This window comes from Prionailurus viverrinus, chromosome F1, assembly GCF_022837055.1.
Source record: "Prionailurus viverrinus isolate Anna chromosome F1, UM_Priviv_1.0, whole genome shotgun sequence".
Taxonomy (NCBI): domain Eukaryota; kingdom Metazoa; phylum Chordata; class Mammalia; order Carnivora; family Felidae; genus Prionailurus; species Prionailurus viverrinus.
Window position 1 is genome coordinate 65,495,995 of NC_062577.1, and position 22,997 is coordinate 65,518,991.

Here is a 22,997-nt window from a genome sequence, read left to right on the forward strand (position 1 = left end):
CACTGGGGAGGGCAGACCCAAGCCTCCGCGCAGGGCGAGGGCCAGGGGTACCCCGTCTGAGGGATGACAGGAGCCAAACTTGGAGCCCCCTCCTTTCCTGAGCTGGCGCGGGGACCCCCTTCTCTGCAGAAAGTGCTGTCTTGGGGGCTGGGGGCAGGGGTGGGGTGGGCACGAGGGCACGGAATCCGGATGGTTCTGGAGTTCCAGGTCTGCTCCTCACTGGCTGTGTGACTTGGGTAAGTTACTTCACTCTCCTGAGCCTCCGTTTTCTTGTTAGCATTTTCAGACAGAAGGTTCCGCTCCACAGGACTGGCGTGATTCAACGAGATAAAGCATGTCAGGAAGCACTTTGTAGATAGCTCTTTGTGTGAATGATTATTTCAAAGGAAAATTTGAGGTGTTCTGCTGGAAAGGAGCGGGGTACAGCACAGCTATCTGTTGTCACCATGCCCAGGGAAGAGCGCCAACTAAAACACGGGTCGGAATTCATTGCAGCAAGTGACCTTGAGGCTAAGGGCTGGGAGAGAAAGTGGGGGAGTCACAGCTTCCTGTTCACCGCCCCCTCCCGGAGCACAGCCTGTGGGGACCTGAGTGGCCCGCCCTCAGTGCTGCTCCTGAGTCTGAAGCTGTCCTGCCAGCCTGTCACCCCCTGCCGTTTCACCCTTTCCTGCTCTAGTCTGTGGAGTCAGAGGCCAGCGGGACCCCCACCCCCTCCTCCAATCCCCGAGCCCATGTCAGAGACGCATGGGTCCTGAGATACACCCACACCCACACCTCATCCTGTCTCCCCATGATCTCAGTCCTAACTGGTAAAAATGCCTCACTGGGTCTTCCCCTTTTGCGCCCATACCCGTATCCTTTGCAAAAAGTGCTGTGATGGGGAAAAAGAGAAGGTGGGAGGTGGGTAGATAAGAGAGGGCTTGCTTTCAGGCGTTCCAAAACATTCAACACCTTCCTGCCCTCCGCCAGCTAATTAAGATGCTTGAACTCCAATTCCCTTGGAGTGCTGGGGAGGAGAAGGGCCCTTCTGGAACACCAATCAGCAGTGGGTGTGATGAACCTCCAGGAGAGACCCAGACTGGGTGCCAGCATGTTTGGGTCATTCAGCAAGGGGTGGGTATGGAGTGGGTGCCAGAAGGGACAGACTGAGCCCAAGTTCAGGTGAGCCCCACAGGCCACCTGCTGGCCTTAGGGACTGTTCCTGGGTGCCTCTGTGCCAGTCCCTCTCTGTGTCAGGGCCATGTTTATTCTTCCAGCCACCCAGCAGCACGATGACTGGCCGTGAACTGGTCAGTGCATTGGACTTCCTTTTCTCTTTGATGGAGAACAGAAGTGGGTCAGAATTCCAGGGTTCTGTTACCCATTTTTATTTTATTTTTTTAAATTTTTTTTTCAATGTTTATTTATTTTTGGGACAGAGAGAGACAGAGCATGAATGGGCGAGGGGCAGAGAGAGAGGGAGACACAGAATCGGAAACAGGCTCCAGGCTCTGAGCCATCAGCCCAGAGCCCGACGCGGGGCTCGAACTCACGGACCGCGAGATCGTGACCTGGCTGAAGTCGGATGCTCAACCGACTGCGCCACCCAGGCGCCCCTGTTACCCATTTTTAAAAATATTTTTGTTATTTTTAAGATTTTATTTCTTTTTGAGAGAGAGACTGCGAGAACAGGGGAGGGACAGAGAGAGAGGGAGACAGAGGATCCCAAGCAGGCTCCACGCCGTCAGCACAGAGCCCCACGTGGGGTTCAAACTCATGAACCGCGAGATCATGACCTGAGCCGAAGTCTGAGGCTTAACCGACTGAGCCACCCAGGCGTCCCTGAAATATCTGATCCTCTGATCGTTTGTCCTTTATTCATTTCTAATCTGAGTCCTTTCCTTGTTCTGACACTAGCAGCACCCGTGGTCACAAAGAGAGGTGATGCCACCAGCTGGCTCATCTAAGAACTTCACTTTGGATCCTTTTATTTTTTTATTTTGTTAGTTCGTGTGTTCATTCATTCATTCATTCATTCACTGTCCACAGCGTTTCTTGAACCCTTATTATGTGTCAGGCTCTGTGCTAGATGCAGGGGAGACAAAAAAAAGAAATATATGGTCTTCTCATATACTTTCTGAGATGGTTGGGATCGCTAAGATCATCTAATTCAACTTCTCTTTTAATAAGGAGAGAAAGTCGGTTAAGCATCCGACCCTTGATCTCGGCTTAGGTCCTGATCTCACCGTTCCTGAGGCTGAGCCCTGAGTCAGGCTCTGCGCTGACAGAGGCCTGCTTGGGATTCTCTCTCCCTGTCTTTCTCTTCCCTTCCCCGCTCTCACTCTCTCTTTCTCAAAATAAATAAACATTAATTGTTTTTTAATGTTTACTTAGTTTTGAGAGAGAGAGAGAGACACACACAGAGTGTGAGTGGGTGAGGGGGCAGAGAGAGGGAGACACAGAATCCGAATCAGGCTCCGGGCTCTGAGCTGTCAGCACAGAGCCCGATGCGAGGCTTGAACTCATAAACCGCGAGATCCTGACCTGAGTCGAAGTCAGACGCTCAACCGACTGAGCCACCAGGTACCTCACAAAATAAATAAACATTTAAAAAACAGTAAGGAGAGAAAGTGAGTTGCCCAAGGCCACCAGAGACGTCGTGGCAGAGTCAGGACGTGAGATGAAAGTCTCTTGACTTCTAGAATCTAGCGCTCTCCAAGACATCACGAAACCCTTTAGGCATTTCTTCCCCCCTATAATCTCTACCCCCTTCTGCAGGGCCCCAAGCACCAGGCCCTGCCCTTGGGACACTCCTAGTCTTCAAGGGAGACAGCACCAGGATGTGGATGGATGCACAATAGCCAACTCCTCTCTAGACGGTCTTTGTACACAACCGCCGGGAGACGGGAGGACCCGGATCCCATGAAAGGATTTCGTTATTCCTCGAGTTCCTATTATCCTCTGAAGCCAGGCTTTACCAGCCGGTTTTCTATCTCAGTTGGAGTCCCAGGACATGCAGTGGTAGATTATGGCATCTGCCTTACATAAGAAGGACTTCTAGGGACTGGGCCTGCCCCTCAGTCACCAGCTTTAGCCCACATGTCTCTCCAGCCCCACACCCCTGCGCGTGCACTCCCAAATCTTGGTAAAGGGGAACGGGAGGCAGGAGGGACAGAACTACTCCCCACCGCCCAGGCCCCCAGAGCAGAAGGGAGCTTTGCATTTGCACTTGTGGTAGAGACAGATGTTCCAGATGCTCCGGGGATGACAGATGGTAGGAGCAGGACACCTGACCCTAATCCAGACCCCCCCCCTCACGTCACCCCCCGCCAACCACCTTGCCACACCTCCCCACGTCTGCAGAGACTCACTGCAGTTTCAGTAAGGGGCACGGGAAGCTTCAAGGTTCGTGGGCAAGTTCCAGATCAATCTCTCTCTCTCAACTGTATATTTGGGAATAGTCTTAGACTTACAGAAAAATTGCAAAGGCAGAGATAGAGATCTGTCTTTCATTGTCCACATTAAAACGAAACTGGCAGAGCATCAAAAATAAAAATAAAAATCTTAGGGATAAATTTGACTAAAGACGTGCAATCCTGGTACACTGAAAACTACGAAATGCTGCCATGAGAAATTAAAGAAGACCTAAATAGGGGTGTCTGGCTGGCTCAGTTGGTAGAGCTGTTGACTCTTGATCATGAGTCATGAGTTTGAGCCCCACTTTGGGTGCAGAGATTACTTAAGGAAAAGGAAGGAAGGAAGGAAGGAAGGAAGACCTAAATAAATGGAGCGGTATAAATGAGTTCATGTGCTGCAAGACTCAACGAGATATCACTTCTCCTTATAATTGGTATGTAGATTTAATGCAATTCTAATAAAAACTCTAGCAGTCCTTTTTAAAAATAGAAATTGACAAGCAGATTCTGAAATTCATATGGAAACACAAAGAGCCAAACGATTTTGTAGAATCGCCAAAACAGTTTTGCAAAAAGGTAAAGTTGGTCCACTCAAACTATAGCAACAGTAGTCAAGACGGTGTGGTACCAGCAAAAGGACAAACATCAGTGCAGCAGAACCGAGAGTCCTGAAATAGACCCACACGCTTATGGCCAGTTGGGTTTTGACAAAGGTGCAAAGAAAAGTCATTGAAGAATGCACAGTCTTTTCAACAAATGGTTATGTAACAGTTGAATATCCACATTAAAAAAAAGTGTGCACAAGAGACCTCCAATCCCTACCTCACTCCACGCACGAAAGTGAACTCAGAGGATCATAGATCCAAATGTAAAACCTAAAACCCCAAAACTTCTACCAGAAAACAAAGGAGAAAATTTGTGGCCTTAGGTCGGGCAAAGATTTCTAAGATGCATTAAAAACATAACCTACAAAAGCAAAAACTGATAAATTGGACTTCATCGAAATTAAGAACTTCTGCTCTTTGAGAAACACTGTGAAGAAAATGAAAAGGCAAGCCACAGACTGAAAGAAAACATTTGCAGACCAGAGATCTGATAAAGGATGTATCTAGAATACCTAAAGAGCTCTTGGGGCTAAGCCCGGGTGGCTTAGTAGGTTAAGCGGCTGACTTTGGCTCAGGTCGTGATCTCATGGTTTGTGCTGTCAGCACAGAGCCTGCTTCAGGTCCCTGTCCCCATTTCTCTCTGCCTCTCCCCTTCCCCCCTTTCTCTCACAGATAAAAAAATAAACATTAACACATTTCAATAATAAGAAAACAACTTTATTTTTCAAATGGGCAAAGGATTTGAGCAGACACTTCATCAAAGATGATGTGGGGATACCAAAGAGGCACTGAGAAGATGCTGGACAGCGTCGGCCATTAGGGAAATGCAAACTCAAACCAGGATGAGCTATAATGCATCCCTCGGAGGATGTCTAAGATGAAAAACTGCCCACAGCAAGTGCTAGCAAGGAAGTGGCGGGAACGTAAAATGATATAATCACTTCGCAAAACAACTCAAGGGTTTCTTGGGGCGTCTGGGTGGCTCAGTTGGTTGAGCGTCCCACTTCGGCTCGGGTCACGATCTTGTGGTTCGTGAGTTCGAGCCCAAACCAATTCGGTGTTTTCTTAAGAAGTTAAACATATGCTTCATATGTCCTAGGCATCCCGCTCCCAGGCACTTACGCTGAGAAATCAGGGTATCCGTTCACATGAAGACTTGTACACCCACGTTCACAGACACTTCATTTGACGTAGCTTCACGCGGACAAGTCAAATGGATGAGCTGCTTACGCATCAGGTGAATGGGAAGCCAATAGTGGTAAGTTCGTACAGTGGGGTGCCAGCCAACACCGAAGCAGGGTGCATCCTTGTGCGCAAGGACAGCACGGAGGAAAGAGTCCTGGTGGCCGCCCGGCCGGGGCTGCGGTCCCTCCCCGGCATCTCCACTGTTCGCTCAGCACCACTGCCCCATCCACCCCGCCGCCAGGTCCTGCCCGCGCAGCCTCCAGGCTTTGCAGTGTGTTCCTCCTCACGGTGCAGACTCCCCTTGCTCTGGGCGAGGCTCGCCCTCGTGTCCCCCCTGGGCTGCCCAGGGGCTCTGAGTACCTGCACCCCTCTCTCAGATCCGCCCCATGGGTCACTCCCTTCCTCCGGGGTTTTCCGCAGGCCTCCTTTACTGCAAAGAACAGAGACCGCCCTGAGCTGCCTCCAGTGATGAAACACGTTCAAGGGGAAGGATGATGTCGGTTAGGCCAGGATGCTTGCTTGAAAACCCTCACCCTTGCCCCACCCGTCCTCACCTCCGCTTTCCTTCCTTTGCTGCAGCAGGCAGCACGGAAGAGTAGAGCCAGGGGCGCCCAGCGGGCTCAGGGTACAGCATGCGGCACTTAACCTCAGGGTAGTGAGTTCAAGCCCCGTGCTCCTTGTGGAGCCCAGTTAAAATTAAAAAAGAAAGAGTAGGTCCAGAGATGCGATTTTAGAGTTTGAGCGGACCCGACTGGACTCAGGGGAAATAACGGGAAGACGCCACGGCCCTCAGGAAGCAATGTTTATTCTTTCACTTTTCATGTGGTTCCTGCTGCCGCATCTCTGCACGGACCAGTTCCTCTGCCTGGTCACAGCCCAACGCAGTCCCCTGCGCCCTGACACAGCACAAGTGACAACCTTTCACAACCACAGTTCTCTGGGTCCAAAAATCCTCGGGAAAGACTGTCTTCTCTTTCTTTATTTAAAAAAAAAAAATTTAGGGGCACCTGGGTGGCTCAGTGGGTTGAGCCTCGGACTTTGGCTCAGGTCACGACCTCGCAGTTCATGGGTTGAGCCCCGTGTCGGTCTCTGTGCCGACAGCTCAGAGCCTGGAGCCTGCTTCGGATTCTGGGTCTCCCTCTCTCTCTGCCCCTCCCGCGCTTGCACCTTGTCTCTCTCTCTCTCTCTCTCTCTCTCATAAATAGACATTAAAATTAAAAAAAAAACAAACAATTTTTAAGGGGCGCCCGGGTGGCTCGGTCGGTTGAGCATGTCTAACTTCCACTCAGTTCATGATCTCACGGCTTCGTGAGTTCAAGTCCTGCATCGGGCTTCATGCTGATGGTGCAGAGCCTGCTTGGGATTCTCTCTCTCTCCCTCTCTCTCTGCCCCTCCCCCGCTCACACCTTGTCTCTCTCTCTCTCTCTCTCATAAATAAATAAACTTCGGAAAATTAAAAAAAAAAAGAGCTTTTAAAAAAAGTTTATTTATTTATTGAGAGAGAGTGCACTCTGCCAGTGCAGAGCCTGATGCGGGTGAGATTGTGACCCAAGCCAAGATCAAGAGTTGGAAGCCTAACCAGCTAAGCCACCCAAGTGCCCCCCCTCCCCCCCACTAAACCAAGAATGTTCTTTAAAAACAAGAGTATTCTTATGTAACCTCAGTAGGATGATCAAAATCAACAAAGTAACAATGCTACAATATTATCTAGTCTAGAAACCTCACTGAGATGCTGCTAAATGTCCCCTGTAACATCTTTTATAACAAAAGAAATCTCAGACGTGAGTAACATTCAGTTCTCATCTCCTTGCAGTCGCCTTGAATCGGGAACAGTTCCTTAGGTTTTGTATTTCATGACATTTTTAAATGTTACATATTTTTAAAGAGTAAAAGTTATTTGTGTAACATCCCTTGGTTTGGGTTTGTCTGATATTTCCCACGATTAGGCTCATGTATTTTTAAGGAGTAAAGTTTAGTTGTATAACGTTTCTCAACTTGGGTTTGTCTACTATTTCCTTATGCTTGGACTCAGGCTATAACATTTTTGGCACTGTGTTCATTTAAGAGTATCCCTCAGGAGGTGCGTGCCACCTGTCACTGGTGACGGAAGTTAACATCTTCCATCACCGAGTTAAGGTGGTATCTGTGAGGTTTCTCCACTAGGAAGGTACCATTCTCCCCCTACCTTTTTTTAAAGTTTATTTATTTTGAGAGAAAGAGAGAAAGAGAAAGGGAGAGAGAGAGCAGGGGAAGGGCAGAGACAGAGGGAGACAGAGAGTTCTAGGCAGGCTCCAGGCTCCGAGCTGTCAGTACAGAGCCCAGTGCGGGGCTCGAACTCGCGAACCGGAACATCAGGATCTGAGGCGAGACCAAGACTGGGATGCTTGATGGACTGAGCCACCCAGGTGCCCCCGCGTTCTTCCTTTTGTAACTAATAAATAAATGTCTTGTGAGGAGCTGCTCTGCGACCATGTGACTGTCCCATTACTCCTCTTTGACCCACTATCTTTAGGATCCATTGCTGATTCCTGCCTCCATCACTTATCACTAAAATAGCTGCCAAATGGTGGTTTTGAGGATGTTAAAGCCATAGCCTTTTCCTGACAGGTGTTATTTCTCTAGGACATTTAGTCCTGTAAGACTTTGTTGCCTGGCAGGAACGCACGCCAGAACTTTGCCCATCCCCCGCTCTGCTGCTCAGGACTCTGAGGAGACCTGCATCTGAGAAGGACCGTTATAGATTACGGATCACCTCCAAGCCCACTGGTTGTAACCCTGGGAAAGGTCACGATCTGGTGGGGCAGTGCTGCACTGAGGTGTGTGTGATAAGCCGAGATGTCAGGGGTTTCCCTGCCTCCTCGGGCTCCCCCAGAAATCCACACTCGGGGGTCAGGAGCCTCGCTGTGGCCAATCAGTGGGTTAGCTTCAGTCACAAATACTTAGTATGGCAAGGAATTCGGTGTGGACTAGAATTTGACGAGAAAAGGATTAATTTCCCTGGGTCTGACCGTAAGTACTTTCAGAAGACAGGAATAAAGAGTTTTCTCTAACGGGATTACATAACTGCACTTTTTCTCCCTGTGCCTTTTCAGCAGAGGACAAAATGATCTCTTTTGGGACTGTGCTTTCCCTGAGGCTCCGAGGAACCATCAATACACTTTACTAACCTCCTATTTTGCTAAGGGGACCTCCAGAGCCCGACCCGGTCTCCCAGCTGGGCCTTGTCGCAGCTGACTTCGCAGTGGGAAGGGCTCACCCACTCCCGGCGCCTCCACAGTCCCACCGAGGGGTGATTCACCCACATCCTTTCTGGCGGGGCGTGCGCCAGAGGCTCCCTGAGGCCAGCTCAGGTGCACAGCGGCGAGGGGACCCTGTAGTACTTTAAGCTACACTGGGGGAAACCTCTCAGCGGTCAAGGACACAGCACTAAGTACAGGCAGGCCTCACCGAGGCTAGATCTGGGGCTCTACAAGCCGCCTCGTCTTTTTTTTTTTTTAAACAACCTTTTATTATTTTTTATTTTTTAAAATTTATTTTGAGAAAGTGAGAGCGAGTGAGTGAGCAGAAGGGCAGAGAGAGAGAGAGAGAGAGAGAGAGAGAGGGAATCCCAAGCAGGCTCTGCACTGTTAGCACAGAGCCTGATGCAGGGCTCGAACCCACAAATCATGAGATCATGACCTGAGCCAAAGCCAAGAGTCAGATGCTCAACCCACTGAGCCACCCAGGTGCCCCAAACCACCTCCTTTTGAACAGCTGTTCCAGTCTTCTCTTTCTTGATGGATTTCCCTTGTAAGAAGGTGACAAAAATTACAAAGCTATTTTTAGAAGTGCCAGAAGAATTCCTCAATTGGAAATCCTTTTGTTTGGAGAAATTACTCCAAGTGTCGGAGGTAGAAGGTGGTGCCCCAAAGGCCAGGGGTGGTGCAAGCCCACCATCATTCTTTCCTCCTTCCTGCTGCGGGGGAGGACGGGGCCCAGACTGCGAAATCCAGTTTGGCATCTTCCAAGTTTGGGCTGATCTACCTGCCCTGGACACAGGAAGGGGTCGGGGGCACCTGGGTGACTCAGCCGGTTAGGTGTACGACTTCGGCTCAGGTCATAATCATGTGGTTTGTGAGTTCAAGCCCCGCGTCGCCTCGGGCTCTGTGCCGACAGCTCGGAGCCTGCAGCCTGCTTCGGATTGTGTCTCCTTCTCTCTCTGCCCCTCCCCCACTCACACTCTCTCTCTCTCAAAAATAAATAAAATGTAAAAAGAAAAATTCCCAAGTTAAGACAGAAGTGGTGATTATCCATTCTAAATGAATGGATAAACTGGCCTATCCATACAATGGAATATTATTTGGCCGTAATAAGGAATGAGGCACTGACACACGCTACCACACGAACGAACCTTGAAAACAAGATGCTAAGTGAAAGAAGTCAGACACTAAAGGTCACATATTCTATGGTTCCATTGTGTGAAATGTTCAGAATAGGCAATTCCAGAGAGACAGAAAGTAGATTGGTGGTTGCCTCAGCAAGGGAAAATGGGACGTGTCTGATGATGGGTGCAGGGTTTCTTTTGGGGTGATGAAAATGGTCTGGAATGAGATAGTGGTGATGGTTGCACAACTTTGTGAATTGAGCGCATAGAGTACCCTTTTATTTTTATTTAATTTTTAAGCAGGCTCCGCGATCAGATCAAGGAGGGGCTTGAACTCACCACTGGGAGACGGAGAGTCACATGCTCCACCCACGGGCCGGCCAGGCCCCTCCCCCCCAGTACCCTTTAGAAAAGGGTAATACGATTCACAAATCACAAATTTTTTTAAGTGTAAAAAAATAATGTAATTTCAATCAGACTCCCAACAACATTGTGTTTTGGGGAAAAGGGGCAACAGGAAAACGATGGTGTTTAATCTGAAATTCTTTGGAAAAATACACCTGTCAGATGGGCCATGAAATGTAGATGAAAATCGGTTTGCCCTAACAGATTAAAATGGAAATAGAATTACCCAATAAAAACACCGTAGCAAAGGAACAAACGGATCAATGCAAAAGAACGAAGAAACGTAATAGCGTAGATATAAAATTTCATACATGATAAACGTGGTGTTCGGATGGAAGGGGCATTTATTAAATGCTGAAGGGAAAATACTACGAGTTTGGCTTTCAAATTAACTTGTATTTTATTAATCCTACTGTAACGCCCAGAGTTCAAGAGACCCCAAAAAACGAACCACCAGAGTCCAGAGCCAAAGCCAAGCGGCAAGGGTCGTTTATTGCAGGTTCGGACCCGGTCCTCTGCGCACTCGTTGCCTGCGACGCTGAGAGGCCCCGAGTGAGGTTTTTACAGCCCTTTTATAGACAGGTACAAACAAGCCGTGGGGAAATCAGGGATTTTTCACAGTTACAGAGCTGCGATTGGTTGATATTTAAATTTGAACACTTAGCAGCATTCGATTGGCTCCCACCTTTAGGTCAAACCACAACTGGGGGTATGGGTATCTCAATGATTGGTCACGAATACGCGGGCGCGCCAAGCAATTGTACAGAAGTGGAACAAGCTGGTTAAGTTTCAGTTTGCTCAGGCCTCTCATTCCCCCCTTTCTCAAGTACCTGAGGAACCAATCTTGGGTCCTACGGTGTTACCTAATCAAGCTCGCTCTCCATGTCTAGGAGCTGATACTGTGGCCTAAGGACCATAATCTGAATGGTGTTTAGTCTGTCCCTGATAAAGTTCATTATTTTGTTGATTATAATAGGGCCGAAGGTAAAAAGGAGGAGGAGGCATAGTAGGGGGCCCAAAAGGGGAAGAAGGTAGGGGAGAAACCTGTGGAGTCCTGACCACAGTGGGTTTTCGGCTAGTTCTTTTTTTTTTTTTTTAATTTTTTTTTCAATGTTTATTTATTTTTGGGACAGAGAGAGACAGAGCATGAACGGGGGAGGGGCAGAGAGAGAGGGAGACAGAATCGTAGGCTAGTTCTTTTCGTCGGCGTGCGAGGTCCTCTTGGAGCTGTTTAATTTTGGTCCGAACTATTCCTGATTTATTGGCATAAAAGCAACATTTGTCTTGTAGGGCTAAGCAGATGCCGCCTTGTTCTGTGGTGAGCAGATCCAACCCTCTTCTATTCTGTAACACCACTTCTGCTAGGGAATCTAGCTGGTCTTGCAGATCCTGGACTGTCCCTGACAAGGCTTCGACATCGTCAATTAGTTGCCGAGAGAGTCGCAGACAGGAGTGTATGGAGACTCCTAATCCTGCTGTCCCGGTAGTTAATGCGCCTGTAATTCCTAGGCCTACCGGGAGGGGGATAACAGCCACAGCTTGTTTGGATCTGCCAGTTACAAAGTCCAGACTAGGGATGGGCATGGGGGTTTTTCCTGCGACTAAGTCGATATCTGGTAGCAGGGTGGCCAGGATGCATACTCCAGTGCAATTGTGGGGAAGATAGGTGTAGGCTAGGTTATTTCTGCAGACAAAAACGGTGGTGTTGGTACTACAGGAGGAGGAGTTGATAGTGACGTACTGGTGGCATTGGGCAAGAGATACGATCCCTACATCTATGCTGTTATTCTGGGAGGTAAGATTATTTATAAAGCAAGAGGCATCGAACGGGCTAATGAATTGAATGGGGAAGGGGTCAGGTAGGGAAGAAGGAAAGCAGTCATTGGTTATGCTGATATCAACTTCAGTGGGGATGGCGATGGGTTGGGGAGTTTGCTGGGGTAGGCAAAGCCAACAATCTTGGGCTAGAGTCGGGTTAGAGATATTTGAGTAAGAAAGTGCTTTCTAGGATAGACATTGTCTGAGGGTCTAACTCGTAAGGGCTGTGCCTAGGGAGAACTAGGGGGTGGAATTAAGCCATGGATACACATGTTCTGCGAGGTCCTTAAGCCTCGTTTGCGTTTCAATCTGTCTGACAGCGTCTTGGGGTCCTCCACCGTCAGACACGTGTATGGGGGCTCGGGGGTTCCAGCAGATGGCAGCTCCAACTGAGCCAGAGCAGCCAGCTTGAAGTTGCATATTGTTATCACTGGCTATCGCTGCCCTGTTACTCTGTAGGATGGCCGTAAAGTAGGTAGTGGAGTTATCTGGCCCTATACATTGCTGATAGGAGTCATAACAAGAGCTGTGCACCGACTCCTGGAAAGTGGAGCAAGGGCATTTTGTCATGGGGGGCAGGGGCTTGGGTTTGTTAACACATAACCACTGCTGTTGTTGGAGTCCTGTGGTGTCATAGGTCTGGGTTAAGTAAGCAGTCGTGGTCCCACAGTCTTGGGTTTGAGTGTAGCTTCGCTGTAGACCCCCTCTTCCTACAGAGCCGGCCACTATTCTTTTACTGTGTGGCAGGGCAATGGTGCTAACCACGCCACCTCTGCAATCACAGGGCCTTCCATACAGAGCTTCGTACAATTTCTGTTTGTCAACGGGGGCATTTAGTCCTCCCTCCAGGAGTTTGAGGTTGAGGGCTAGTAGGACAAGGGTCACTATCCTGAACATGTTTAGGGGAGGCACGGCGCAAGGTTAGTTTGAGGGGGTTTTTCTTACTCCGGTCTACAGTCCAAGTAGTATTTCTATCAGTGTGTCCCATAAGGTCAGACAGCGGGTCAGACAGGCTTAATGTGGGTGTGGTGAATCCAGGTAGGGAGATTATCTACCTTGATGGCGGTGGGAGTTGTCAGGATGATTTGGTAAGGTCCCTTCCATCTGGGTTCAAGGTTCTCCTGCCGGTGTCGCTTGACGAGGACCCAGTCTCCTGGACGATACTGATGGGGAGTGGGTGGGGGCCCCGTCTCATACAGTTCTCTTAGTTTAGGCCACACGGCCTCATGAACCCACTGTAGAGCCCTGAGAGAAGACAAGAGGCTGTTATCTTGGTCTAATTGAATGAGGTTTGACTTAAGATTAGGTATGATAGGTGTGGGTTTGCCAAACGTGATTTCATAGGGTGTAAGGCCCAACTTGTCCGGGGAGTTGCGAACCCTGTACAGAGCGTAGGGGAGTAATTCTACCCAATTAGCGCCAGTCTCCACAGTCAATTTAGTAAGGGTCTCTTTTAATGTTCTATTCATTCTTTCTACTTGTCCTGAGCTTTGGGGCCGGTAGGCACAATGTAATTTCCAATCTGCCCCGAGTACGGAAGCCAATCCCTGACTTACCTTAGAGACGAATGCAGGTCCGTTGTCTGACCCTATCAGGACTGGAAAACCATACCTGGGCAGGATTTCTTCGGGGGCCTCGGGGTCCATGGGGGTGTACTGCCTAAAGGCTTCCATTAATCTTTCTAAAAAGGTGGCAGGGCTCTCTGTCTTACCTTGTACTACCGAGTACACCTTGGCCAAATTGGTGGGCTTGCGCGCTGCAGCCCGGAGACCCGCCATTAGAGTCTGGCGATAAATGAGCAGTCGTCCCCTACCTTCTGCCGCGTTGTAGTCCCCATCAGGCCGAGTCAGGGGAAACGCTGCATTAATGAGGTCAGGGTTAACAGTGGGTCGACCGTCTTCCCCGGGGACCAGCTTCCGCGCTTCAAGTTGAATTCTCTCCCTTTCTTCCGTGGTGAACACGATTCGCAAAAGCTGTTGGCAGTCATCCCAGGTAGGCTGGTGGGTGAACATTATGCTCTCTAGGAGGGCTCTAAGATCTCTAGGGTTATCAGAAAACCGAGCATTTTGGGTTTTCCAATTATAAAGGTCACTGGTGGAGAAGGGCCAATACTGGAGTCGGGGTTGCCCGTTTCATCGGGGGGTCCTATTTCCCGCAGGGGTAGGGCCACAGTGGTCGGGGAGGCGAGAGCTTGGCTCACGCTGGGTGCACCTGCGAGTTCGGCCGGCTGGCCCTTCGCTGTTGGTTTCATTTTCAATAGGGCTTGGCGAGGCTGCTGCCCCTAGCCTCCCTGGCTCCGGTGCAGCTGCCGCTTCCCGTCCTCCTGGTTCCCCCTGGGGGGCAACCAGCGGGGCGACTGGTGAGGCGGCTGCTGCGGGCAGGGCCTGGGGTGCGAGGGGAGGGGGATGATAGGGTGGAGGGTCCAGGGATAGTAGGTCCTGACTATCGGGCAATATGGGATTTAGGGGCGCTGAGGGGGTTCACGGCTTGGTTGGGTCAGTGGAGCGGGCCGCGAAAATCTTACAGGACCCTGAGGAAAGGAAGGGAGACATCCAGGGTGGAGGGTTTTCAACAAGATCCTGCCAGACGAGGATATGGGGAACCTGGTCTGGATGGCCTTCCTTTCCTGGCAGGAGGGTTTTGGCCTTGACCTTAGCAACTATAGGCAAATAATAAGTGCCCTCGGTAGGCCAGCCCACCCCGAAAGCGGGCCACTCAGACCGGCAGAAAGTGATGTCTTGACAGGCGGATGTCCAGGCTTAGGTTATGGCCTCTAGTCTGGACATCCCTGAAATTAGCCAGAAGAAGGGAGAGAGGTGTACTCTGGTTCTGTCCCATAGTCTGTATAGGAAGAAATAGATGGGTCAAGTTAGTTTATGTTCCGGGAGTGAGCCGGATATACCTGCAGAGGAGAGGAGACAAGTTAAATCACAAGCGCGGCGGCAAAGTGCCTTGGTGAGGGGACCAGATACAGAACGGGTGTCTGTAACCCGAACAAAGAGTTCCCATGGGCCAAAATGGTGCCCCAGACGGGTGCCAGAGGACGTCTCCTACTGGTCCCGACTGACTGCCCTATAGCGCGTCCGCCAGGGCTGTGTCAGTCTCTGATACAGATCCCGCGCGGGAGAGCCAGAAACGAACAAACAGGAACGGACAGAGCCGGCTCACTTACCGACCGGTCTCAGAAATGACCCGTTGACTTGGGGTCTGGTGGGTTTGGGGGTATCCCGGACGAGCCCCCAATGTAACGCCCAGAGTTCAAGAGACCCCAAAAAACGAACCACCAGAGTCCAGAGCCAAAGCCAAGCGGCAAGGGTCGTTTATTGCAGGTTCGGACCCGGTCCTCCGCGCACTCGTTGCCGGCGACGCTAAGAGGCCCCGAGTGAGGTTTTTACAGCCCTTTTATAGACAGGTACAAACAAGCCGTGGGGAAATCAGGGATTTTTCACAGTTACAGAGCTGCGATTGGTTGATATTTAAATTTGAACACTTAGCAGCATTCGATTGGCTCCCACCTTTAGGTCAAACCACAACTGGGGGTATGGGTATCTCAATGATTGGTCACGAATACGCGGGCGCGCCAAGCAATTGTACAGAAGTGGAACAAGCTGGTTAAGTTTCAGTTTGCTTAGGCCTCTCACTACCAGAATATAAATGTATTTGAAACACAGCACTCCATGCTAGTCGTTCAACCTAGAGTCTCCTAGCAGCTTGAAGACCCACCAAACGCCGTCGGTCCGCGGCGTTCCGGCCCTAACCCCGGCGGGGCGCCCCGGCCGGCGACCCTCACCTCCGGGGTCCACAACCCACTCCCAGCGCCCCCAGACGCCGGCGGAGCGCCCCGGCCCGCCCCCTCCCCTCCGCTCCCGCGCCCAGCCGCCGGCGCCCCCTCGCGGCGCGCCCCCGAGGCCCGGCTCTGAAAGCAGTGGTTGGCGTGCAGACGTGAAACAACTAGAGAAATTTCTCACATGACCTTTGGGACGCATCATTTGCCGTTTCCTAAGCAGGTAACTGAGTGAAGCGGGCCATAGTGGCGGGAAGGCTCTCTCCCTGGCCAGAGGCTGGGCCTCCACACAAACGTGGCTGGACCGGGGGACGAACTGTTTAATTCCCCGACTCTTGCGTATTGTCTTGTGGGCTACCTACTTGCCCACAACAAACATGGATTCTCCTCGCCCCAATTGCGCCTTGATATGCTCTTCGGCAGCCATCTTTCTCCAGGGCAAGCGGAAAGCAGGAAGGTCACACCCTACCTGTCTCGGATAATGCCAGACGCCTTGAAATCATCAAGAGTCCAATTGGAACCGACGCTTTCACCGGAACGGCTTTTCCTCACGACCGGAAGGGGCTGTGCGTGAGGGCGTTGGGGGCGGAAGTGACGGGAAGGTGGTAGTGGGGTAGTTGGCGGGTGGTTGAGCAGAGCCGGTCGCCATGTCCGCGGGGAGCGCGACACATCCCGGGGCCGGCGGGTAAAGCTTCCTGGGCGAGGGCATCGCGGCTCGCACGGGGCAGAGGAGAGACGGAGGGACCGTTGGGAGCTGCGTATGGGTGTGGGGGGGGGGGGCGTTGAAGTGGGAAGTGTACGTATTGGAGGGTTGGGCTTTTGGGGAGAAAGACGGTGAGCAGGCCTTGGGGCCCCCGAAAAAGGCCGGCAGGGAGCAGAGGGAGACGGAAAGCAGGGACTTTTCGGAAGGACCGGCCAAGAGGAGGGGCAAAACGGGGGCATGTGGGACAGAGTGGAGTTTTCTCAGAGGGGTGATGGAGTAGAAAAGAAGTAGATTCTGGAGTAGGGTCGACATTAGTGAGGAAATACTGCAGTAACTGTATAAAGAGAGGTGGTCATTTTAATATTGATAAGAGACTTGAGGGTGTAAAGAGGACACGATAGACGGCAAATGGGGTGCTAAAGCGTAGTAAGGGGAAGAATAACACGAATAAAGCTTTGGGGCCCAATATTTTCCTCTTTTTCCCGGTAGGCGCCGCAGCAAATGGGACCAACCAGCGCCAGCCCCCCTTCTCTTCCTCCCGCCGACGGCCCCAGGTGGGGAGGTTACCAGCGGTGGGGGAAGCCCTGGGGGCTCCACAGCTGCTCCCTCTGGAGCCTTGGATGCTGCTGCTGCTGTGGCTGCCAAGATCAATGCCATGCTCATGGCCAAAGGGAAGCTGAAACCAACGCAGAATGCCGCCGAGAAGGTATTTGAAGTTGAAGGGACTCTGCTAATTGCGATGTTAATACGGGTTGTTTTGTAATTGTGCGATCCAAGAATCCTGTGTGTGGAGGAGAAAACCGGGACCCAGTAATTTAAGGACCACTTAGTTTTGGAACATATCAGATGATATTTTGTCATTTGTTTTTACGAGGCAGCTTTGGTTGGCTTGACTACATTTACGGATCAAATAGCTCATTTTGTCTTTGTTCTTAGTTCGGCCTGCTATCTACATAATCATTTAAAGCAACGATGTAGTATATTTTTCACCACATGTGCATTTTCCCTGAAGTCACATGAGAAAGTCCAGGTAAATCAGTGAGCTTTAAAATGTCTCTAGTCAACTCTGCTCAAAAATACGTTTATAAAATGTCCTTTATAATTAGAATCTAATGAACGTCTACAGTGTAATTAAACATGAAATAAAATAAACCGTTTATATGATGGTTGGTTTGCTGTTTTCATACAAATTGGTCATTTTATAGAATTTGGTCGTTTTATAGAATTTGTGGTATAACTAAAATCTCACCACTAGACTGGATCTGAACTTTGAAGTCTTTAACTTATCCTGTAATAGGAAACCAGAATCTTCTACAGGACGATGCGTATAGTGGCTGTTTGTAGTGCTAGAATGCATGCTTTGCACTTAAAAGAAATCCTTATAATTTTAAGGGATGGATTACTGTCTCCAGTTTACAGAGGATGGAAATTGGGCGTGCGTGTGAATGTCAAGTTGTGTAATTGTGTAAGATCTGTCATGGTTGGCACACGTGTGACTTCAGAGTCGCCTCGGACAACTGGGTGTTTAGCTTTTGCTTGAAAGCCTCTGGAGTTGGAGAATTCAGTGTGTCCCAAGGCTGCTTGCTCCATTATAATTCTCATTTGAAAAAAAAAGTTCTTCCGGGGGCGCCTGGGTGGCTCAGTCAGTTGAGGTCATGATCCAACTTCGGCTCAGGTCATGATCTCATGGTTCGTGGGTTCAAGCCCCACGTCGGGCTCTCTGCTGACAGCTCAGAGCCTGGAGCCTACTTCCGATTCTGTGACTTCCTCTTGCTCTGCTCCTCCTCTGCTCATGCTCTGTCTCTCTTTCTCAAAAATAAATAAACATTTAAAGAATTAATAAAAAAAATAAAGCTGACTTCCATAGTACCTGTGAAGAAATGAGTTCTGTGTTTGCAAATGCAATTTAGGTGAGCAGCGACTGTGTTAATTATAATTAACATGTTGTGATTGTTTCACAATGTAACCGTATATCAAAATATCCAGTTGTTCACCTTCAGTATATGTACACAATTTTTGTTTGTCAGGTATACCTCAGTAAAGCTGGGGGAGAAAGGAAAATACAATTTTTTGTTAGCTGTCCTGTGTATGATATCAACAGGCCATAATCTGTCTGGATGTTTAAATATTCAAGTTCGGCAGAATTGGTGGGAACTTCTAGTGAATTGGAAGTTCGTTATTTTGTATTTTGATGGTTTGCAAAGATTGAGTCCGTTGTCCGTTTGTAAGTTTTACAAGGAGCTATAACACGCTGGTGATCATGGAGTGCTTCTTGAGTAATAGAATTCTTAATACTGATGTGAATCACTTATTTTTTTTTCTCTAAAAAGCTTTTGAGCTCAGCAGGCGGCAGCACAGTGCACAAATAGCGGATTTAGAATCAGAATATCTAGGTGTGAAACCCAGGGTCCTCGGTTCTTGGCCTTAGATATGTCGTGGAGCCTCCGTTTTCCTCATCTGATGGGGTTGGTGACATGTACCTGGGTGGTCCCCGACAGTGGCTGCTGCCTCCTGTAGCTATTTAAATTAAAATTTGAGTGAAAAGTAAAATTTAAAGTGGAGTTCCTCGGCAGGGCACTTGGACACGAGGCTGACGGCGCCCACATTGGACTGCCAGGTAGCTCCCGCTGCCGGAGGCACTGCCCGCACCTTTGAAGGTGGCCCCGGGGTTCAGGGAGGTGAGGTGTGCTTGAGCCAGCGTGTTGAGTGGGGGGCTGAACAAAGATGAGATGTTGCTGAGTCTAGTTTGTGTCCGTGATTTTTTTTTTTTTAATTTTTTTTAACATTTATTTATTTTTGAGACAGAGAGAGACAGAACATGAACGGGGGAGGGGCAGAGAGAGGGAGATACGGAATCGGAAACAGGCTCCAGGCTCTGAGCCATCAGCCCAGAACCCGACACGGGGCTCGAACTCAAAGACCGCGAGATCGTGACCTGAGCTGAAGTCGGACGCTTAACCAACTGAGCCACCCAGGCGCCCCTGTGTCCGTGATTTAAAAACCTGTCTGATGCAGGGGCGTTTGGGTGGCTCAGTGGCTTAAGCAACCGACTTCGGCTCAGGTCATGATCTTGCGGTTCGTGGGTTCGGGCCCCCGCATAGGGCTCAGCGTCTCCCTCTCTCTCTGCCCCTCCCCTTCTCATGCTCACTCTCTCTTTCTTAAAAATAAATAAACGTTAAAAAAAATATTTAAAATGTATCTAATGCATAAGGAAGTAAACTGTATTTTTATCTTCCTGGAGCAGATTTGTGGGACATTGGTCCAAGGCAAGAAAAGGTTGGGGAAGGCCATCTTGGGATGAAATTTTTCTTGAGTAACTCCAATCCAGCTATCTGGAGTTGCCTACAGTTGAAGTTGAAAGAAGCCAGATCAGATTTTAGGATTTTGCTTGACTTTTCATCCGTTCTCTTAGCTCTTTAGTAGAAAGTAATGGGCTGTCAGGGAGAACTGACGGGTGTTCCAGGTCACTGCAAGGATGGGATTAGGTGAACGTAAGGTGCCATGGCCGCAGCGGTGGCACAAAGGCAGCGTCCGGTTACACAGGTGAGGTGCATGGGTTGCTGGACTCTGCCCTGTGGTTTTTTTTTTTTAACTTAGTTTTTACATTTATTTATTTTTGAGAGACAGAGCACAAGTGGGGGAGGAGCAGAGAGAGGGGGACACAGAATCCGAAGCAGGCTCCAGGCTCCCGGCTGCCGGCACAGAGCCCAACGTGGGGCTCGAACCCACATACCGGGAGATCACGACCTGAGTCGAAGTCAGACGCCCACCCGACTGAGCCACCCAGGCGCCCCTGCCCTGCATTTGACTGCACGGACGGCTAGCTGGTTGAGGTGCAAAGCGCCATAACTTGGTCTTGTGATTTTCCCCGTGCAGATGGCAGCGTAGGGTTTCTGGGGTGATGTGATCGCAGAAACGCACACGTGGCTGAGGTTACAGAGAGACCTGAGGGTTGCCTTCAAGTCAGTTGACGATACTCGGTGTCAGTTCAGTGAGGTTTTGTTGGCTCGTTATGTCATTTTTGCAGAACGACCCAGGCGCGTTTCCAAAGTGTGTTTGCAGGCAGGTTTGGGGAACGGTAAGGTGGTGGTGGGACTTGGGAAGGGCCGGTTGTAAATTGGACAGCAGAAAGATACTATTTTATCTTACAGTCTTTTTGATCTAATTACTCTTTCTTGGTAGCTTCAGGCTGCTGGCAAAGGCCTAACTAGCAATAAAAGCAAGGACGACCTGGTGGTGGCTGAAGTCGAGATCAATGACGTGCCTCTCACGTGCAGGAACCTGTTGACTCGAGGGCAGACTCAGGATGAGGTGGGGAGATGTGGGGCCTCTCTGGGGACGGCGGTGGCTGGGCGTGGTCTTGTGAACGCGGAGAGCGGAGTCAGATATTGATTAGCGGGTTTGGGTCATAATCTCCAAAGTCAGGGTTGGGTTGAATTAACTGCAGAGGAACTTTCTAGTGAAGGTGAAGGAGCCGATATGGGTGGACCCCCTGGGTCAGCTTGAGCAGGAAGCGATGTCATTCCTGTCTGTTGGTGGAATGAACGCATGGGGAGAATCCATCCCGCTGCCTGTCATCGAAGTCGGTCAACTGCCACATCATCCTTTTAATAGAATGTTTCCTTTTCAGATCAGCCGACTTAGTGGGGCCGCGGTGTCAACTCGAGGGAGATTCATGACAAGCGAGGAGAAGGCCAAAGTGGGGCCAGGGTGTGTATGCACTTCCTCTGCTTTGGGAAAAGATTGGACACGGGCTCACGTTAGTGTGTGTTTCATTCTGAGGAAATAGGTGTAAATATTTGGTCAGCAGCTTGCTAGACGTACACGCATGCTTCGTAGTAGAACTTGGGAACGTCTCAGACGTGCGTAAGGAGGGTCGGCAGCTCTCGTCCTTCCTGCTGCTCTTCGATTTTTCATTTCACGGGTAACGTTTTCTTAGAGGAAACACGTTACGGGAAAGTGTAAGGTGAGACAATTGCTGACATTTAACGGACACGCTTCTAAATTTCTGTGTGGGAATGTTTCCCCCAACAAAAGGGCGTGTGTTTTGTTGTGATCTCCGTCTCAAAAACATCCTTTTGTCCGACTCCTTGCTGTGTCCAGGGTGGCTGGATCATCTATGTAAACATCTCATCCCCTTTAGTTCGTCTCTCCCATTACTCGGTGTTTGGGGGCGGGTACTCAGGCAGTGCAACATTTTTCACGTTGGCCCAAACCAAATATAATTAGGAAGCAAAACTTGCTCCCCACCTGAGACAGTATATTGCAACTGTGTGCACGCCGGTTGCTGTTTTGAACTTTTTTGGCTTTAGACACAGCTCTTTTTTGCTGACAGCTTGTTATGAACTGTATGGTTATCGAAGATCTTCTCTGTGATTACAGTCAAAATCTGAATCTAAGCCACTTTACATTTAGAGTCGAGAGTTGCTTTGGTTGCGGGCCTCACAGCCATGGGTCCGTGCGCTCCTGTCACTGTCACCCCGGTCATTTGGATAGACAAGAGCATGTCTGCACGTAACCTGTTAGCCAACAAAAAGGAATTTTCGCAAACATCCGGTTATCTCGGTTGACTAGATCCCCGTATTCAGGAGCCCATACGAACAGATTTGATCCTGTGTGGGCTCCTGTGAGGCAACCAGAAAAGTTTATTTAGCCCCAGCTTTAAACCACGTTCTTAAAAATTAGCAACAGTCATTTCTTTGAATATAGTGCCTTTGCCTTACTTGGAAAGTATAAACGTTACAAATTCGGTGGCCCATTTGGTTCCTTCGGTTATGACCAGTTTGGGATCATCATTTTGTATTTCTCTTTATAGGGATCGTCCGTTATACCTTCATGTTCAGGGCCAGACACGGGAATTAGTGGACAGTAAGTAACGGTTGGGCTCACATCTGCTTTTTGTGAAGGGCGAAGTATAGGGCTCTAAGTAACAAGTTGGCAGAATGTTCCCGGGCTGTGCTAACTCGTGTGTATGAACCGCTTACGAATGGGCTGGGGGTTTAGAGAGGCTGAGAACCACATACTTGGGGATCCTCTAAAACGGATTAGTACATGGGCACCTGAGCGTTGACCTTTGTCACGAGCTGGTAGTCCGTGCGTTCATCCCATTGGTATAACATCTCACCCTGTTTTTCCACAGGAGCTGTAAACCGCATCAAAGAGATCATCACCAATGGGGTGGTCAAAGCCGCCACGGGGACGAGTCCAACTTTTAATGGTGCAACAGTCACTGTCTATCACCAGCCGGCGCCCATTGCACAGCTGTCCCCAGCTGTTAGCCAGAAGCCTCCCTTCCAGTCAGGGGTATGTTTGGTGGAGAGATCCCCTAACAGCTTTGCTATTTCTGTCAAATTGACATAGGCCACAGAAAACGGGAGACGAGAAGAACATAGAAAATCTTGAAATTCTGACCTGAGAGTTCCCTGCTAGTGCTGGCCTGGTGACGCGCCCTTTGGAAAGGGCGTTGACGCAGTCGAGGGCACACCGTTCCCTGTGAAGTTAGTGGTTTGGTTCTGTGTCTGTAAATGTGACGGCAGCTGGAGGACTAAGAAGGCTGAGTCTGGTGAAGCAAGACTCTGCTGATACAATCCTCCTAGAGAACAGGGTGGGCGAGAGCAGCCCTCACGGGAGGACACCACGGGGCTGACTGCACGACCCGACACGCCGCTATCGAGTCCCGGGAGACCGCACCGGGCTCTCCCTGCCTTGCGGTGGCCTGGGCCGTGGGCGTGCTTCCTGA

General features: G+C 49.9%; 2 protein-coding genes, 1 long non-coding RNA gene and 1 other non-coding gene across 17 annotated transcripts in view; 3 read left to right on the top strand and 1 right to left on the bottom strand.

Annotated features, from left to right (window-relative positions):
* Window positions 1-6,168, top strand: LOC125155116 (uncharacterized). Its single transcript, XR_007148046.1, has 2 exons — window positions 1-236; window positions 5,100-6,168. It is a non-coding gene; the product is annotated as an uncharacterized LOC125155116 (long non-coding RNA).
* LOC125155113 (uncharacterized) lies at window positions 4,764-16,101 on the bottom strand. Of its 11 annotated transcripts, none has more exons than XM_047839944.1 (3): window positions 16,025-16,076; window positions 12,827-14,612; window positions 10,280-12,311 (listed from the first exon to the last, which is right to left on the bottom strand). In XM_047839944.1, the coding sequence occupies exons 2-3, from the start codon at window positions 13,781-13,783 to the stop codon at window positions 12,012-12,014; spliced, it is 1,257 nt and encodes a 418-aa protein (XP_047695900.1). In that variant the 5' UTR covers window positions 13,784-14,612; window positions 16,025-16,076; the 3' UTR covers window positions 10,280-12,011. The 11 variants fall into 11 exon arrangements, 8 of the variants coding, with proteins under 8 accessions (XP_047695903.1, XP_047695900.1, XP_047695898.1 ...); XM_047839942.1 differs by lacking the exon at window positions 16,025-16,076 and adding an exon at window positions 15,745-15,972; XM_047839948.1 differs by lacking the exon at window positions 16,025-16,076 and adding an exon at window positions 15,918-15,967 and having other exon boundaries at window positions 12,827-13,016.
* KHDC4 (KH domain containing 4, pre-mRNA splicing factor) overlaps window positions 15,608-22,997 on the top strand; it is a 17,259-nt gene continuing 9,869 nt past the window's right edge. For 3 of the 4 annotated variants that reach the window (XR_007148041.1, XR_007148042.1, XM_047839936.1), the window contains exons 1-7: window positions 15,608-15,778; window positions 15,979-16,121; window positions 16,748-16,964; window positions 20,441-20,569; window positions 20,889-20,968; window positions 22,074-22,126; window positions 22,398-22,561. Coding sequence is in view for 2 of the 4 variants with exons in the window: in XM_047839936.1 (XP_047695892.1) it covers window positions 15,740-15,778; window positions 15,979-16,121; window positions 16,748-16,964; window positions 20,441-20,569; window positions 20,889-20,968; window positions 22,074-22,126; window positions 22,398-22,561 (825 nt within the window). In the remaining 2 variants the exon portion in view is untranslated. Of the gene's footprint in view, window positions 15,779-15,978; window positions 16,122-16,145; window positions 16,241-16,747; window positions 16,965-20,440; window positions 20,570-20,888; window positions 20,969-22,073; window positions 22,127-22,397; window positions 22,562-22,997 lie in introns of those variants that run through there. The other variant, XM_047839935.1, reaches the window with a different exon arrangement.
* On the top strand, window positions 22,794-22,922 carry LOC125155892 (small Cajal body-specific RNA 4). The gene has a single exon (XR_007148408.1). It is a non-coding gene; the product is annotated as a small Cajal body-specific RNA 4 (non-coding RNA).

What these genes read in the sequence shown, in the direction of transcription:
- LOC125155113 (XM_047839944.1), bottom strand. Translation starts at nt 13,783, where the DNA reads ATGTTCACCCACCAGCCTACCTGGGATGACTGCCAACAGCTTTTGCGA. An exon ending in CAACTCCCACCGCCATCAAG is followed by an intron (nt 12,312 to 12,826) that starts GTAGATAATCTC and finishes TCCACTTTCCAG; the next exon opens with GAGTCGGTGCACAGCTCTTG.